Consider the following 15,953-nt stretch of genomic DNA (forward strand, 5'->3'; position numbering starts at 1 on the left):
CTTTCCAGTGTGTGTAGCCAGGGCCTTGCCTGTAATCTGAAGACACCTTAACCTTTGCCCTAGGTGCCCCCCCGCGGGTGGGGGTGGTGAAGGTGGGGAGAGCAAGGACAGGGGATCTTGTTGAGGGTCTGTTTGTTTTCTCCAGCCACAGAGGCAGAGGGGTGGAGTGGGGCGAGGCCGAGAGTACGTTCCAGCCTTGGGTCTGATTTAAAACTTGGTTTAATTGGAGAAACTCTTAGGCAGTTAACAGTTCTGTACAAATGCAAACTTGACATAGCTCTAGGCCTACGTCAATTAGGAAAGAATAAATGAAGTACAGAGATGTCCAAACTATGTAATTCCTAGAGTTGTCTGCCCTCCCATAAACACATGACAAGTGCCAAGGCATTTCCAGTCAAAACACCCATGGAACCAGCAGCCTCCATCCTTTATATTTATTATTTTATTAACAGCATTTTACAGAGCATTTAACAAGCACAGCCTGCCTGCTTTCCACCACGGCTCTCAGCAGACTGAGGGGTGGAAAACAGATGGGGGTGGCGAGGAGTGGTCTCTAGAAGAGACTTCTAAGCTGGAGAAATCTCTTCAGATGGGCAAGGAAAAGGAACATTTGGGGTTCCTTTCTCCTGGCCCCAAAGAGAAGACAAAAGTAATGCTTTGGAGGAAGAAATCCCCTCTCCCTTCTCCGGAGGAAAGTTGTGCAGATGTGGTCTGTCTAGTCTCCACTTGGATTCCAGAAGGTGTGAAGCAGGGTCTGCTTTCCCAATACTCTGCCCATCAGTTATTGGTGCTTCTCAAAGAATAAGTATTTGTCTGCTATCATTATTCTATATCCTGGTGGAAAGTTTATAAGGAAAACTAATGCCTTTCTTAAGTCATAAAATGAGCCTTGTATGATTATTTAATTAAAATCTATTTAAGGACCGATTAGGCATGTAATTTGCGCTAATAATGACGATGATGGAAATGTTCGACTTAACCAAAAATCATAAAAGGAGACATTTTGATCAGTGGGGCGACCAGGAAGGATTCAGGGAGTTGGGCGGTTTTTCCGAAACACGAGGCTTTGGGCTGCAGAAAGTGCCGAGCTGCCTAGCCTCTGGGACCACGGTAGAGAGGGCTGCAGGACCCCAGGCTTGGCCGGGGCAGGCCGACCCACGCTTTGCTGAGCAGAGAAACCGACCCTGGGAGTCTGAACAACCTTTATTCCCAGCTGAGGAAATGGGGGAGGGGGCCTGAGAGGCGGAAACTCTGGGAGAGAGCTGATGAACCCCACAGAACTCTGCGCGAAATGGCTGTGTTCTCTTGCTTTAACAATCAGCAGCAACACACGCATTGCTGCCTAGGCTAGCCTTGGCTGGAGCCTGGAAGGGTTGGGGGCGGGTCTCTTGTTCTGGAGAAACCTGCCAGCTGCTGGGCTTGGTGCGAAGGCAGACACAATGCTGCTGTTGGTTTGATCTCTAACTGGATTGTTAGTCTGGCTTTAACTGTGTGGTAAGGGGGGAATGTGAAGGCTGTTTACAGCGAGTGCAAATAATGTGACAGCTGTTGGTGCAGGAGCAGCGCTGTGCCTCCTCGGCGCTCACACAATGCGTGCACTGTGCAGGCCCACGGAGAGCTGCAGAGGTGGCCGCCCCTTGCTGGCCCGGGAGCCCTCGGATGCGCTGCGAGAGAGCCCTCCGGCGGCGGCACCCGCACCCCCGCACCCCGCGACACGCATCTTTCTGGCTCCTGGGATCGTGGTGGACGTGCGCGCTGGTTGGTGTGTTGTGGATTAGGGAACTTGTTAGGCAGAGGTGGCAGGAGAAGGCCTGCGGGGTCACGAGTGTCAACTGTCTGGAGGGGTTTGGCCGGGATCTGTTGACCTGGGGCCTCAGTGGCTTGTGACCGGGTTGTTAAGACTTGGGAAAGTAACTTTCCACCCTAAAGCAAGCCTGTTGGAAAGAATGTATTAACTGAAGGCTTTCTGGAAATTGCAGAGGCTCTGAAGGCCGTTGTTCTTCCTCTGAAATGGCCCTGTTATTCAGACAAGTTCAAGAGACAGGCGGCCGCTGTGTTCTCTGCCCTCGGCCCCGTTTCCTGGATTGGAAACACAAGTGTGTAGGTTCAGGACCCGAAGGGGGGTGAATGGGGGTGGGGAGGGGTGCAAGTGGGCTTTCGATCACCCGCCTCCCTTTGCCTTCCCGCTTCTTAAGAGCGCGCTTGCCTTTCAGCTGCAGGACCAGCGGTGCTGTCTTGAGCTCTGCCCACAGCGCCACCCACTGTGTGACTTAATCAACGAGATGCCCGCAGCCCGGCCTTCTCTGAGTTCCTGGTCCTCTGCCAGGCACTGCGGGGAGGCGCCAGGGTGGGAGGGAGAACAGTTGGTGGGTGGCAGCAATACCCCGCTGGGCCGGTCCAAGCTGGCGGGCTCAGGATGGTCCTCAGGATGGTCCAGAAGCTGGGCCTGCCCCTGGGCTGTCCTGGGGCAAGCTGGGTGTCAGCACCACTCCCCCCAACCTCAAGGTTGAAGGCTTCCGCAGCCCTGGCCCCCGGGCTTTGGAGGATCATTTAGAGCTGACTTAATTCTATATCCTGCCCTTCTGTGTGATTTCGGCCCCTGAGTGTACAGCTTGCAGGATATCTGCAAATTACGGGTCCACCTCCGCTCCCCCCTGCCCCCACATCTACTCTCTGAGTTATAATGTGGACTTCTACATCTAGTTGGGTTCCCTAGTGGGGAGCTGGGAGATGCTTCTGGAATGATACATGAACTTCGGTGCCAGTTCTAGAAATGGGTCTCTTTTTAGGACGTGTGCCATTTTCTGTAGGAATGTTGCTTGCAAAACGAGTTTCGCCTTGGAGGAAAGGCGGAAAGATAAACAAGCCTGCAACGCCAAAGCGCTGGCAGTCTTTCCCTCCTTCCAGCTCTCTTAAAGCAGCCGGGCTGCATTTCCAGGATTAGACTCGTGCTTGTGAAGAGGGACTCTGGTTGGCTTTTTTTTCCCCCGAAGCAAATGCAAATTAGAGAAAAATAATTTTCTTTCACGGATATACAACGTAGGAGTCACTTGTTATCGTGCTCCGAGGCAGGCCTCATTTGCGCGTCTGCCAGCTCGCTCACATCTGCTCGGCGCTGTTTGGGGCATTTTAACCTTGGTGGTGTCGTGTCTGGTCCCACGGGTCAAGGAGGAGTAATTAAACTCTGAACAGCTAGAAAAATTCACGGGCCCCCACGTCTACCGCAGTTTTCCCACAGCTTTGTTTGGGGTGTTTCGGGTTCCAAGATGAACAGACGTGGGGTTCCTATTGTTCCTCGTAAAGAAAGTGGGAGCCCCTGTCCTCCTCTGACCCTCATCCCCAGCCTTCCCAGGACTCCCAGGCTGCACACAATCAGCAGGGAAGCCGGGTGCAGATCACAGGACCCTGTGTTTTATGCATCTTTTATTCGTAAAAAGTTCCTTTGTGCTTCCTGTGTGTACTAATCATAGCTTTCTGGTCTAGCTTGTTCCTTGTGGGGGGAGGAGTTTGCAGTGAGTTCACTTTATTTCTTCAAAGCCCCGATGGAGGCTGCAGTGCAGTGACACCCCCTCTAGAGTCGTGGTCTATGGGTCGTTTATTCTGGATCTGCCTCCAGGTTGTGTAGACTCCAAGTGGGAACCCGGCCTGTAGGGACCAGACCCGAGGGGGTGTGGAGGGTGGGCGGGCGGGGAGGAGAGGAGTCAGGTTGGTTAATTGCTTTCAACCTCGGTTTCCTGTCCTGGGCTGCTGCCTCCTGTTGAGGGACGCCAGCTTCCAAGTGGGGCCCCCTCTTGCATACACGCGTGCTTGTGTGTGGCACAACCGTGAAAGAAAGTGAAAGGAACAAAAAGCCGAGGCCTGGCGTCGGGAGGGGGGGTTGGCGGGCGGAAGGGGAAGTGTCTGAGGTTGGTCCAAGAGCTGACGGGGGGCCACGGCTCTGTTTTTGGGAAAGGGGGTGTGTGGCGGGCAGCCCCGGTTTGGCAGCGGCTCTCCCGGTCGATCCTTGCTGGTGCCCCCCTCCCCAAGCCCCCGAGCCCCCTTTTACAGCTGGCTACACCTGGCTTGCATCTTTGAACCGGGGAAGGTGGGGGAGGCTTCCACGGAGAGAACACTCCAGACTGGCCCAAGGGAGCGCAGGACGATGGGCCGGAGCGGTCTCCAGTCAGTGCCCACTCCCCTGGGGCGCGCCGCCGCACATCCTGGGTTCTCCGTGCGCCCACCCAAAGTTGCTTTTTGTCAGAGATTCAGCGGCAGGCGCCTGGGAAGGGGGAGCCCAGAGGAGCGCGCGGGCGGGGTGAGCTGGGGTCGGGGGCTGGCCGAGAGAGCCGGGGGTCCTGGAAGGTCGGGCGAGGGGTGCGTGTGGGGGGGCGGCCCCGCGCGGGGACCTGGCGTAGGAGGGGCGCGGAGCCTGCGGCAGCGCGGGTGTGTGTGGTGGGAGAGAAAATCCCTTTGCAGCGCGGGTGTGTGTGGTGGGAGAGAAAATCCCTTTGCTGCCGACCGATCCGACCGATCCGTGTTCGGGGCTGAGGCGGGGGAGGGGGCGCCCCTCCCCCACTCGCCGCCGCCGCTGCCGCTGCGGGCCAAGTTCACTCCCGACTGACCCGAGTGGCTCGCGGCGCTATCCTGGCGCCCTGGGAGGAGGCAGGGAAGGTTCTGGTTGCTCAAAAGGTCAGGGCCAGCCGCGTGAGTTTCCCGTCCCCCACCCCGTCACACCCGCACTCCTGCTCCGCAGCTCTGTTACTAATGCAAAACTTGGGTCGTGAGTAGGGACGCCTCTGGAGGCGGCGACAGCCATGACTTGGAGTGTGCCAAGAGACAGCGCCTGGGCAGGCTGGATCACTCCTTCCACCCCTCACTCCCCCCCAGCACCCATGCCCGGCTGCAGGGACCCGTCGGGCGACCTCCTTCAGCCACACCCCAGGAAGCCTGCGACCCTTGCCCCGACCTGGGGGCATCCTTGGGGTTCCCTTCTCCCCACTGCTACACATACTGGGGAAAACATCCCAGGAGGACTTGCCCCAACGCTGCACACCCTGGACCGCTTTTTCTCATCTCCCACCTCCTCGCGGCCCCCAGTGCTAAAATAGGAACTTCTTCTTCCCTCCCTTCCTTGACACCAGTAGAGAAGTGTCTGTGTGTGACTCAGTCTGCGCTTGGAGCAGTCCCAGGAAGGGCTCCCGCGCCATGAGCTTTGGGCTTCCATGAAAGCCACACACTCTGCAGAAGGTCACCCCTCCCTGGTTCCCTCTGTGTCCCTGCCTCAGCCTTCCCTCTGCCGCAAGGAAACTATGTAGCCATTCTGGGGTTTGTTTGTTACGTAGACTGTTTAGTGGAGTCAGATGCTGTTGAATGGGTTAGATGTGGCCTGCACCAGCTATTGCCAGGCAGAACTCAAGTCCATAGTGTAGTTTAATCCTCTGGAAAACACGGTGCCAAATATTTACAGATGAGGGGGCCAGAGTTGAAGAGGTCCGGCCACCTGCCCAGAGACACGCCGTGGATGAGAGTGGGAGCTGGGAGGCTGTGGTGACTGCGTGCGCGCGCGCGTGTCCTCCACAGAGAACCAGCCATGCCGGTGCAGCGAGAGACACCCCTTCCCCGAAGAGGTCCCCAGCCTACGGAGGACCGTGGCACATGGCATGCTGGCTGGGAGCCCTGCCGTCTGCCCGGCCTTCTGAGCCGGAAGCTCCCCAAAACCCGTCCAGGTCTTCTTGGTCACTAACTGGATAAGTGCCTGATGCGGCATGGGGTGCCTAGAGAGTGAGGCCCTAGGAAGGGGCACCGTTCCTATTGGAGTGGAGTTGGGATGGTTTGGTGGCACTGCTTCCCATTCCGTCGCTGTCACTTGACAAGCGTGCTGTGCAGACTTGAACCAATCCATCAGCGCCTCAAGGGCGGAGGCAGTGGAAAGTGGCCCGGTGCCAGGAGGAGCTGGGGTGGAGAGAAAGGAGAGGTGGCAGGAGTGGCCTGGTGCTGCCTTCCTCCCTGCGCTCACGCCAGCCTCTCACGGCCACTGCTCCTTCCTTTGCAGCCTGTTTGTTGCCTGCCAAGGGAAGTCGCCTTTAAAGAAAAAAAAACAAAACAAACGTTCTCTCCTTCTCCTCATTCCATAATGGTGTCTTCATGGCAGGAATCGGCAGAACGGTGGTGGGTGCAGCTGGGGACCCGTGTGCCCCCTCGTGTCTTTTCACAGAGGGCCAAAGTGCCCTCGCTCAGGGATGCCGAGGTTGGGGGGACAGCTCCTAATCTTGGTCCCTCTGACCTCTTTCTGCCAATCAGGCTCTTCTCCCCAGCGTCCAGGCCAAGCTCGGATGCTAATCATAACTCTTGGCTCCCGGACCAGATGACTGCCTAAGTCTGTCGAGGGAGACTCAAGCTCTCCTGTGCTTGCCCCTAGGGCCAGACCGAAAGCCGGAGACCACGCGGCAAGTCTGCGTTTTGCAAGCCGGGTCTCTCCCAGAACTGGGTGTTCAGCGGGCAGCCACCACAATTCCTGGTCTGTTCTTCAGAAACCAGACGCTCTTCCGTCTCCCCGGCTGACCCCTTCTCTTGGCCACCTTCCCTCTTCATCCCTGTCCCACATCCTTGCCCCCTTCTCTCCACTGCTGGAAAAAAGGGTTAAAACCCAGAGCCAGGGTATAGCTTAGCAGCTCCCACTGGAAACAGGTTGGTGCTTGTAAAGTGCTTTTCATGACTGGCTTCACACATCTTGGCACTTCCAGAAGCATCACCCACCTGTGGAAGAAAAGGGGGGGGGTCGTTGAGAAATAAGGGCAGATGAGCCTCTTATATACAGCAGCAAAGCGCCTGCTCTGTCTGTCATCTAAATCACGTCATTTGCACCCTGCAGCATGACCCACAGCCAAGGGTCAGGGAAGTCACTTTTGAAGAACTTTTCCTTGGAGGTTAAAAAAAAAAGAAGAAGAAGAAAGTAAGAAACACCCCCAACTATTTCAATAGCCGCTTCTAGAAGAGGAATGGGGTGAGCGTGGCGGTGTCTCTGACCCTATCTCTGTGTCCCTTGCGCCCACGATCCCCTTAGTTAGTTTAGTTCTACATCCCAGAGAGATGGGGGGTGGGCCCGTTCTTCAGTGATGGTGGGGTGTACGCAGTATGGCCTTTGCCCAGGATGAGGGTGTTCCTGCCCAGGATTTGGGCTGTCACTCTGGAGAAGGGCCTCACGCCAGGCAGGGCCCCCGGCTCCTTGGCCCTTTCCGCTCAGGTCCATCTTTGGCCCGGAACCTGAAGAGTTAAACGTCTTTAGCTCGTTGCAATGAAATTATGGCTGGCAGTGGCGCCGCTGTTTGTTCAACAGACCTCCACTTTTAAACAGTTCACAAAAAGTTCATGGGGCAGCTAAAGTTTATAAGTGTGTGTGTGTGTGTGTGTGTGTGTGTGTAGGTGGGTGTAGTCAGCAGGATCCAGTACTGAGCCTTGCCCCTCCTCCTCTTGTTTTTTCACGGCCAGCCCCCCGCCCCGCCCCGCCTCCACTCCCGTGACACCGGACCACGCTCGGGGCCTCAACCCTCCATCTGACCCTGTGCACTAAGAACACTTCATCCTGACACTGGGTGTTATTTATCTGTGCGGCGTTAATATTGAAAACCCCACCAGTCAAGACCTGGAAGGGCGGGGAGAGGCTTTGACAGCACCCCATGGTCCCAGGTGTCTCTAAACTGCATTCCCCTCTCATGCTAAGTCCAGGCCACCCTTTCTAAAGAAAAGCCCTTTCAAGGGAAGGGGGCTGCTGGCCCTTTTTGAGGGGAGGGGAGAGGGTTCAGTAGGATGATTGTGGCAGGGGCCTTTCTGTTTCCTCAGTCAGGTGCTCAGAGGTCCTTGTCCCAAGGTGACAACTAAAGGAGACATGTAAGAGGCAGCTTGTGTAAGTTTTGAAGACTGGAGCACCAGAAGATTGGGGCTTCGAGGGCACACACGCTTCGTCCCTCATCCTTTTCTTAAGGGTTTGATGGAGTGACCCTTTGGCTTCTGGTATAATGTCCAAATTTCATCATGACACCCAGCCAGGGGGTGGCATGGTGTGGTCCTCCCGCTGCAGCCACGGCCAGGACACTTGCACCGAGGAGTGTTGCTCCTCCACCTTGTAGATGAGGCTTCCCTGGACATCTTCCTTTTGGTCTTCCTTTTGTAGAAGGGGCTGCAGGGGTTAGGGAGGGGACACTTTGTTGAACGTGCCTTCTGGTCGGCCCTGCACTAGTGGTGGCCTGCCCCCAACTTGATTTGTATGTTCGAAACACGGAAGAACAGCCCGTGAGCCCCCAACAGAACCTTCCTTGATGCCCAAGTCCATCTGAGTCCACCTTTTCGGGGCACTGTGGCCAGCCACTGGAAATGCCCCAGTCTGTCTAAAGAAAGGGACGCTTCCTAAAGAAATAGCTTCTCTAGAATCCCACCAGGCCGGACACAACTGGGAGATCCCTGTCTCTCCTCCAGCTTCATCGTTGAGCTCTTAACTACGCGCCGTGTGTCTGCGGCGTGGGGCTCTTGATGAACAGACGGTGTTCTCTTCTGTATAGGGGCCGATGGGGGATGCTGGTGGACAAAAGCCTGTGTTAGGACAAAGAAATGCAGAGGGATAGCCTGGCTGGCTTTGGGATTCAGGTCTCCCAGGTGCTCCCCGACCCCACCCCTAGTCACTCTCGGAAAAAGAGTCCCCAGTCCTTGGTGGCTCCCACCCAACAGACCTGGCAGTCAGCTCCGTGTGCTGAAGTGTAAAAGCAAGCATTTGCGTATTTTTTCCTGCTAACAAAGGAAATGTGTCGACTTGGGGAACATTTGGGCTTTCGGGAGCTGTGTGGGTGGGTGTGTGAGGGAGGAGAAAGAAAAGTTGCCCCCATGAGCTGCACACCAGTGATTTCACACTCAGGTTTGGGTCCTGTGTAAAGAGCCCGTGGCTGGGGGGGGGCCTCCCCCGCCACCCTGCCCCGGACAAGGGAGTCTGTGAGCAGGGGAATTGCCTAGGGCCATCGGTCCCAGGCATTAAAGGCTCCCCTACTTATTAACCCAGCATTTAACAGCAGGATATGGAGCTGAAGCGCAGTCAAAAGAAACGGCTCAACCTCCAAAGAGCAATTAAAATCCTGCACGAGGATAAATCACGCGCCGTGATAATCCTGTGAATAAAATGCAGCTTGTCCTGACCCTTCACTCATGCAGCAAACTAGAATGTGGTGTGGGTGGGGCTGGTGGGCCGGGAAGTTAAGGAGGGGGCGGGGCTCTCCCCGTGCCTCAGCAGCCTCCCCCCTCCTCCCGGTAGACGGGAAACGGGTGGCTTCTGCTTGCTCCCCGTGGGCCGGAATCTTGCAGCCCCAGCCCCAGCCCCAGCCCCAGCCCCAGCCCCAGCCCGGCAGCCTGGGCTGCTACGATTTCTGCACTCGCTCCTGATTGCTGGTCCCCAGCGAGCAGGCGTCATTGAATTACTCAGCCGCCTCCCTCTGCAGCTCCCAGGCCAAACCACCCAGGTTTGGGGCTTAATCTAATCTAGGGCTCGGGTGGGGTGGCTCGCCAGCCCACTGACTCTTTTTACCCCTCCATCTGTAAGTCACACGCACCGCAGCCGTGGAAGTGAGTCGTAGTTTGGGCCGCCACACCGGACTGTTGTGCCTTTTATCCCACACCCCACCCCTGTCCCCAATCCTTTCAGCCACAAGAAGAGTCAATGTGGGGCTCCCTGGAATCTAGCACCGTCCACTTTCGATCCAAGTGTGTTCTCCAAAAGGCTGGGAAAGGGGAAGGGAGAAGGGAGAAGGGCAGGTTAAGGGTGTCATGTGCTGTACCTTGAATGGTGTGGCCTGTGGCTCTTGAACTCTCTGCATCCCCAGCGCCTCCTGCCAGAGAAGTTCCACCTCCCTCCTTGAACCTCTGGCTCAGGTGTGTTCCTTTGCTTCTGGCCATCTGTAGAACGTGGAGCAGGGTCTGCCTTCCCAAGTGCATTCTGTATGAAGTGCCTAGAAGGAGGGTTTCTCTTGTTCCCTCTTTGGCTCCTTTTTTATTCAACCTCCTGGGCTTCTTTTTGTTTTAAACAGACTAGACGCTTGAAGAAAAGCTGCCATCCAAGAAGACGACATGCTTTCAGCACCCGCCCCCCCCCCCCGTATGGGAATGTTCACAGCTGGATGAACAGCGAGAGGGTTCGCATGTGTGGGATCAGCGACGACAGGTAAATGCGCGTGTCCGGCTGAGGCCTGGGGAGAGCGTGGGTCCTTCCTCAGGGCTCCTGAGCAGAGCCCCCCCCTTCATGTCCTCACAGCCAGAGTGGGCCCTAAGGGGGTAGGGGGGAGATCTCCTGCCTAGCTGGTGGCCCTTGATTTACAGTTTTAACAGGCAACCTGGCTCAGCGAAGCATTGCCGCCCTTTAAGAGGTTAGCCCCTAAAGCGGCCTTTCAGTGCACTTTCATCCTTAATTTATTATTTCATATTTACGAAGGAGAATTAATCCCAGTCTATATGCTGCTTTAGCTCTAAATGTCAGGATTGTGGGCCCAGGTGGATCGGCCTTCGATGTGCTTTTAAAACAAATAGTTTGCTCAGTAATAAATGGGACGATAGCCACCCTTCACACCATTGAAGCCCAGGGTTTCTCTGCGTCCTCCGCCACCTGTTAAGCGAGGCCACTGGCTCCTGGTTTCAGTCACCCGGCAGCTCTGTTATGCTTCCTCATCAGTAATTTTGGAGTGCGGGGTAGAGGCAGCTAAGCAGTAGATAATTGAAGCTGCTCTTCCGGGTAATGATGAAACTTCTCTCTGCCGCTTGTCAGTGATTTTATCCTGGGGATTTGGAAGTTGGCACCAAGCACTTTCTTTATCGATGCTCTCTGATAACAAGTTCCAGGGGCAGCCGCAAGCAGCCTGGCACAGATGTGCGGCTTCCCCTGGAGCAGCTGACATTTGTATGATATTAGTGTGTTATCCCCCATCATTTTGATAGAGGCAGTCAAATATGGCTTCATTATCACCATGGAAACCAGTTTCATAGGACATGGTACCTAACTTTGTTTGGGGAAAAGTTTTGAAAGCCTGACCTCACGAGTAACACAGAAGTAATTGATGTAGCCAGCTCGCAGACTCCAGCCTTGAGGTCCCCACTTTGGCTTTGGACATTGTATTACTTCATTCCTGTCCTCAGGTAGAGCTTATAAGGGTCTGCTAGGACAGCAGAGCCCGGACTGTCCTGCCCGGCCTCTCTGGAGGAAAAATTGTGAGGGTGACGTGGTTGTGCAGAATTTCTGCCTTACCCACCTCGAGGACGTAGCATCTGTGATTTCACATCCCTGTTGCCCTGCCTTTCCTTTGTTTTTCCCAGTCCCGTTGAATCACCATTCGGGGACAACTTTCAATATGGGCCATTGGGGAGGATTTTTTTTCTTTTAAGGGCTGTTGGAAAAACGGAGTTATTAGAAACTGGTCTATTCTGGGGCAATCTATGAAAGATGGATTAAGTGAGGAATGCTTTCATGAAGTTGGTGTGTCCTTCTAAATAGGAAAATTCCTGTAAACGAAGGTGACACTTCAAAGGCCTTACTGGAACTAAGGGAAGAAAACCCCTTGAATCACAACGTGGTAAGAGATTAATGGCTTCTGTTGATGTGCTGAGTATCAGTGATCTGTAATCAATCGTGCATTCATTTGCATACCATTAAAGGGCCTTTTGGGGGCGGGGCGGGGTGTTTCAGGGCAGGGCTGAGTAGAAAGCCTAGGCCTCAGGACGAAGCCTCACCCAATTTCTTCCTGGCTCGCTTTCTTGGCTGTGCTCGCCATTTACGTCCTCGTCCCCTGGTGACTGGTGGGATACGTGCCGCCTTTTCTTCGATAAGCTACGTGCCACATCAGTGCTCCCAGCTGGATAAATGTGTAGCCTCCAAGTAGACCCTTAGGGTTTCCCTTCCCAGTAAAATATGAAACAGAGCTGTCTTCAGATACCAGGGAGAGGAAGTCAAAAGACACAACTACAGTTTGACCCGCGGCCTCTTCATTGATTTAGAAATGAGACAGCTCAAGTCCTTCGTTCCTTACTGTCCCCCTGAAGGTTGGGTTTTGTTATGTTAAAGAATGCCTCCCCGCTCCATCCGGGAAAAACGCAGTGCACATCGCCCCGCCCTAACCTGACTGGGGCCTGGGGAGGGTGAGTCCGAGTTCTGTACCCCACGAGGGTGGTTCTGAGAGCAGTGGAGTTGGTATCACCTCAGTTGCAGCAAAGAATTTCTGCTGAGAAGGGGGATCTTCCAGAGTTAATAGATGACTGCATTAATGCAGGGGCCTCAAGTCTAAAGGGACCAACGTTTTCCGTGCTTTGAGGACACTAGTTGGACAAAGGTGAGGCGGCAGGCAGAGGAGGGTTCTGGATAAGCGGGGAGGGGGCCAAAGACCTTGTGAATCCTTCAGTTTTTAGCCGTTTCGGCTCAGATGTTGAGGCTGATGTCCTGTTGAGCTAGTCCGCGGTTTCTCTTTGGGATGGGCTGCTTTGAAGGCATGTCCGCGGTAACACCCATATTCTTCTTCTGCGAAGGTGGACGCGACCACGGCCCATCGGATCGATGGCCTGGCAGCGCTGAGCATGGACCGCACGCACCGGCCTGATCCGGGAAGGGCTGCGTGTCCCCGGAAACATCGTCTATTCTAGCTCGTGTGGACTGGGCTCAGAGAAAGGGCGGGAGGCTGCCACAACCATAGGTGGTCTGGGGTTTTCTTCCGAAAGAAACCCAGAGATGCAGTTCAAACCGAATACACCCGAGACGGTGGAGGCCTCCGCTGTCTCCGGAAAACCCCCAAATGGCTTCAGTGCTATATACAAAACGCCACCCGTAATACAAAAAAGTGCTGTCCCCACGGCAGAAACACTGGGCTTGGACAGACCTGCCAGCGACAAACAGAGCCCGCTCAACATCAATGGTGCTAGTTACCTGCGGCTGCCCTGGGTCAATCCCTACATGGAAGGGGGCCACGCCAGCCATCTACCCTTTCCTCGACTCGCCAAAGACGTATTCCCTGAACACGTACAAGGCCTTGCTACCTCAGCAGTCCTACGGCGTGGCCCAGCCGCTGTATTCTCCGGTCTGTACCAATGGGGAGCGATTTCTCTACCTGCCGCCACCTCACCACATCAGTCCCCACATCCCATCATCCCTGGCCTCGCCCATGAGACTCTCGACGCCTTCGGCCTCACCCGCCATCTCGCCTCTGGTCCACTGCGCAGACAAAAGCCTGCCCTGGAAGATGGGCGTCAGTCCTGGGAACCCGGTCGATTCCCACTCGTATCCCCACATCCAGAACAGTAAGCAGCCTAGGGTGCCCTCTGCCAAGGCGGTCACCAGCGGCCTGCCGGGGGACACGGCTCTCCTGTTGCCCCCCTCGCCTCGGCCTTCACCCCGCGTCCACCTTCCCTCCCAGCCCGCTGCGGACACCTACTCCGCGTTCCATAAGCACTGTGCCAGGATCTCCACCGCGCCCTCGGTCACCCTGTCGAAGCCATACATGACGGTCAGCAGCGAGTTCCCCGCGGCCAGGCTCTGCAGCAGCAAGTATCCAAAGGCTCCAGAAGGAGCCGAAAGCACCCAGCCAGCTCCCGGGCACACCCGGAAAACAGCAGGTGAAGACAGAAAAGATGGCAGCTCACCTCCTCTCTTGGAGAAGCAGACGGTTACCAAAGGCGTCACCGATAAGCCACTAGACTTGTCCTCTAAAGTGGTGGATGTAGATGCTTCCAAAGCTGACCACATGAAAAAGGTGGCTCCCACCGTCCTGGCTCACAGCAGAGCTGGAAGCGGCCTAGTGCTCTCCGGAAGTGAGATTCCGAAAGAAACTCTATCTCCTCCAGGAAATGGCTGTGCTATCTATAGATCTGAGATCATTAGCACGGCTCCCTCGTCCTGGGTGGTGCCCGGGCCAAGTCCTAACGAAGAGAACAATGGCAAAGGCCTGCCGCTGAAAAACAAGGCCTTGGACTGGGCCATCCCGCAGCAGCGCAGTTCTTCGTGTCCCCGCATGGGTGCCGCCGACAGCGTGGTCACTAACGTTTCGGGGTCGGTGTCGAGCGTGGGCCGCCCAGCCTCTGCGTCGCCGGCCCCAAATGCCACCGCCGAGGGCAGCGAGACCAGCAGGAGCTCCGTGGATACCACGCCATCCGTCATCCAGCACGTGGGCCAGCCCCCGGCCACACCTGCCAAGCACAGCGGCGGCACCGGCAGCAAGGGCGCCAAAGCCAGCAACCCAGAGCCGAGCTTCAAAGCGAATGAGAATGGCCTCCCGCCGAGCTCAGTATTTCTCTCACCAAACGAGGCGTTCAGGTCCCCACCAATCCCCTACCCCAGGAGTTACCTGCCTTACCCAGCGCCCGAGGGCATTGCCATAAGTCCCCTCTCCTTACACGGCAAAGGCCCTGTCTACCCTCATCCGGTGTTGCCCAATGGCAGTCTCTTTCCTGGGCACCTCGCCCCAAAGCCGGGACTGCCCTACGGGCTACCCACGGGCGGGCCGGAGTTTGTGACCTACCAGGACGCGCTGGGGTTGGGCATGATGCATCCCATGTTGATACCTCACACGTCCATCGAGATCACTAAAGAGGAGAAACCGGAGAGGAGGTACCGGTCCCACGAGAGGAACCGCTACGAGGACCCAAGCCTCCGGAACCGGTTTTCTGAGATGCTGGAAGCCGGCAGCACCAAGTTACATCCAGAAGTCCCCGCGGACAAGAACCTAAAGCCCAGCCCCAGCTGAAATCAAGGGAAGACCGTCGTCAAGAGTGACAAGCTTGTCTATGTAGACCTCCTCCGGGAAGAGCCAGATGCGAAAACCGACGCTAACATGTCCAAACCCGGCTTCAGAGCTGAGAGTGTCAGCCAGAGTGCCGAGCCCACCAAACCCCCGCCTGACCCGGCTCTACAGCCACACCGGGATTTCATTGCCCTGAGAGAGGAGTTGGGGCGCATCAGTGACTTCCACGAAGCCTATACTTTCAAACAGGCTCCGGGCCAGCCAGTCTCCGGCTTAAGCAAGGAGAATGTTCCAGCGGTAACCAACAAGGAGAACCTGGCGATGCCGGTCTCGACTCCATTCCTGGAGCCGACCCTGGGGAGCGACAGCTCTGCGGTCACTTTCGGGAAAACCCAAGAGGATCCCAAACCATTTTGCATGGGCAGTGCCCCACCGAGTGTGGACGTCACCCCCACCTACACCAAAGACGGAGCTGACGAGGCAGGATCAACCGATGGCAAAGTTCTGAAACCGAAGCCATCTAAGCTGGCAAAGAGAATCGCAAACTCCGCTGGTTACGTGGGTGACCGGTTCAAGCGTGTCGCTACTGGACTGTACGCAGACTCCAGTCAGCTCGGCCGGGAGCAGCGGGCATTGCAGGTGAGCCCCCCCCCACCCGAATTTCAGGAGCCTGACCAGTTGTCAGGTTTTTTTAATGTGTGAAGAGGAGGGAGCCAGGGGTATGAGAGGGCAGGACACCGGACTGATCTGGTTAATGAAGCTTAGGATAATTTAAATGTTTGAAATGTGTCCAGTAAGGGGACGTAAGTGGATACTTGAAGTTATTCTGTAGATTTTAAGCGAACTCCACTCAAATGCTGATAACGGAAGTTTTAATTATTGCGAAGGATGTCTAAAAGACTGCATGACATTTACCTATCAATCGCTTTGATTTCTCTGCCGTTATTGTACGTTAACAAATATACCTAAAAGCGCTGCTTAGAATGCCTTATGTGATACTTGGTGGAGGTGTGTAGCGGCCGCATGTCTGTGAGATTCGTGCAATTTTTTTTTCCACCAAACAAACAAACAAAAATAATAAAAAGCAAACCTTGCTTAAAGGGATAGAGTATGTATTTAACTTGCTAGTGAATGATAGATGTTGTATAGGAATTTCCTTAAGATATTTTACTTTTAATTAAAAGACAAATAAAGCCAAATTGTTTTGCAATGTTAAGAAAAAATTGG

General features: G+C 55.3%; 1 protein-coding gene and 1 pseudogene across 1 annotated transcript in view; both read left to right on the forward strand.

Moving 5' to 3' along the window:
* LOC132494212 (centrosomal protein of 78 kDa-like) overlaps positions 1-15,953 on the forward strand; it is a 142,531-nt pseudogene that overhangs the window by 74,598 nt on the left and 51,980 nt on the right.
* Positions 1-15,953, forward strand: part of LOC132493380 (BCL-6 corepressor-like) — a 43,682-nt gene that overhangs the window by 10,044 nt on the left and 17,685 nt on the right. The window contains 5 exon segments of the mRNA XM_060103841.1: positions 10,044-10,177; positions 11,498-11,576; positions 12,523-12,576; positions 12,578-12,949; positions 12,951-15,365. Of these exon segments, the coding sequence (XP_059959824.1) occupies positions 10,044-10,177; positions 11,498-11,576; positions 12,523-12,576; positions 12,578-12,949; positions 12,951-15,365 (3,054 nt within the window).

Source organism: Mesoplodon densirostris, chromosome 7, assembly GCF_025265405.1.
Source record: "Mesoplodon densirostris isolate mMesDen1 chromosome 7, mMesDen1 primary haplotype, whole genome shotgun sequence".
Classification (NCBI taxonomy): domain Eukaryota; kingdom Metazoa; phylum Chordata; class Mammalia; order Artiodactyla; family Ziphiidae; genus Mesoplodon; species Mesoplodon densirostris.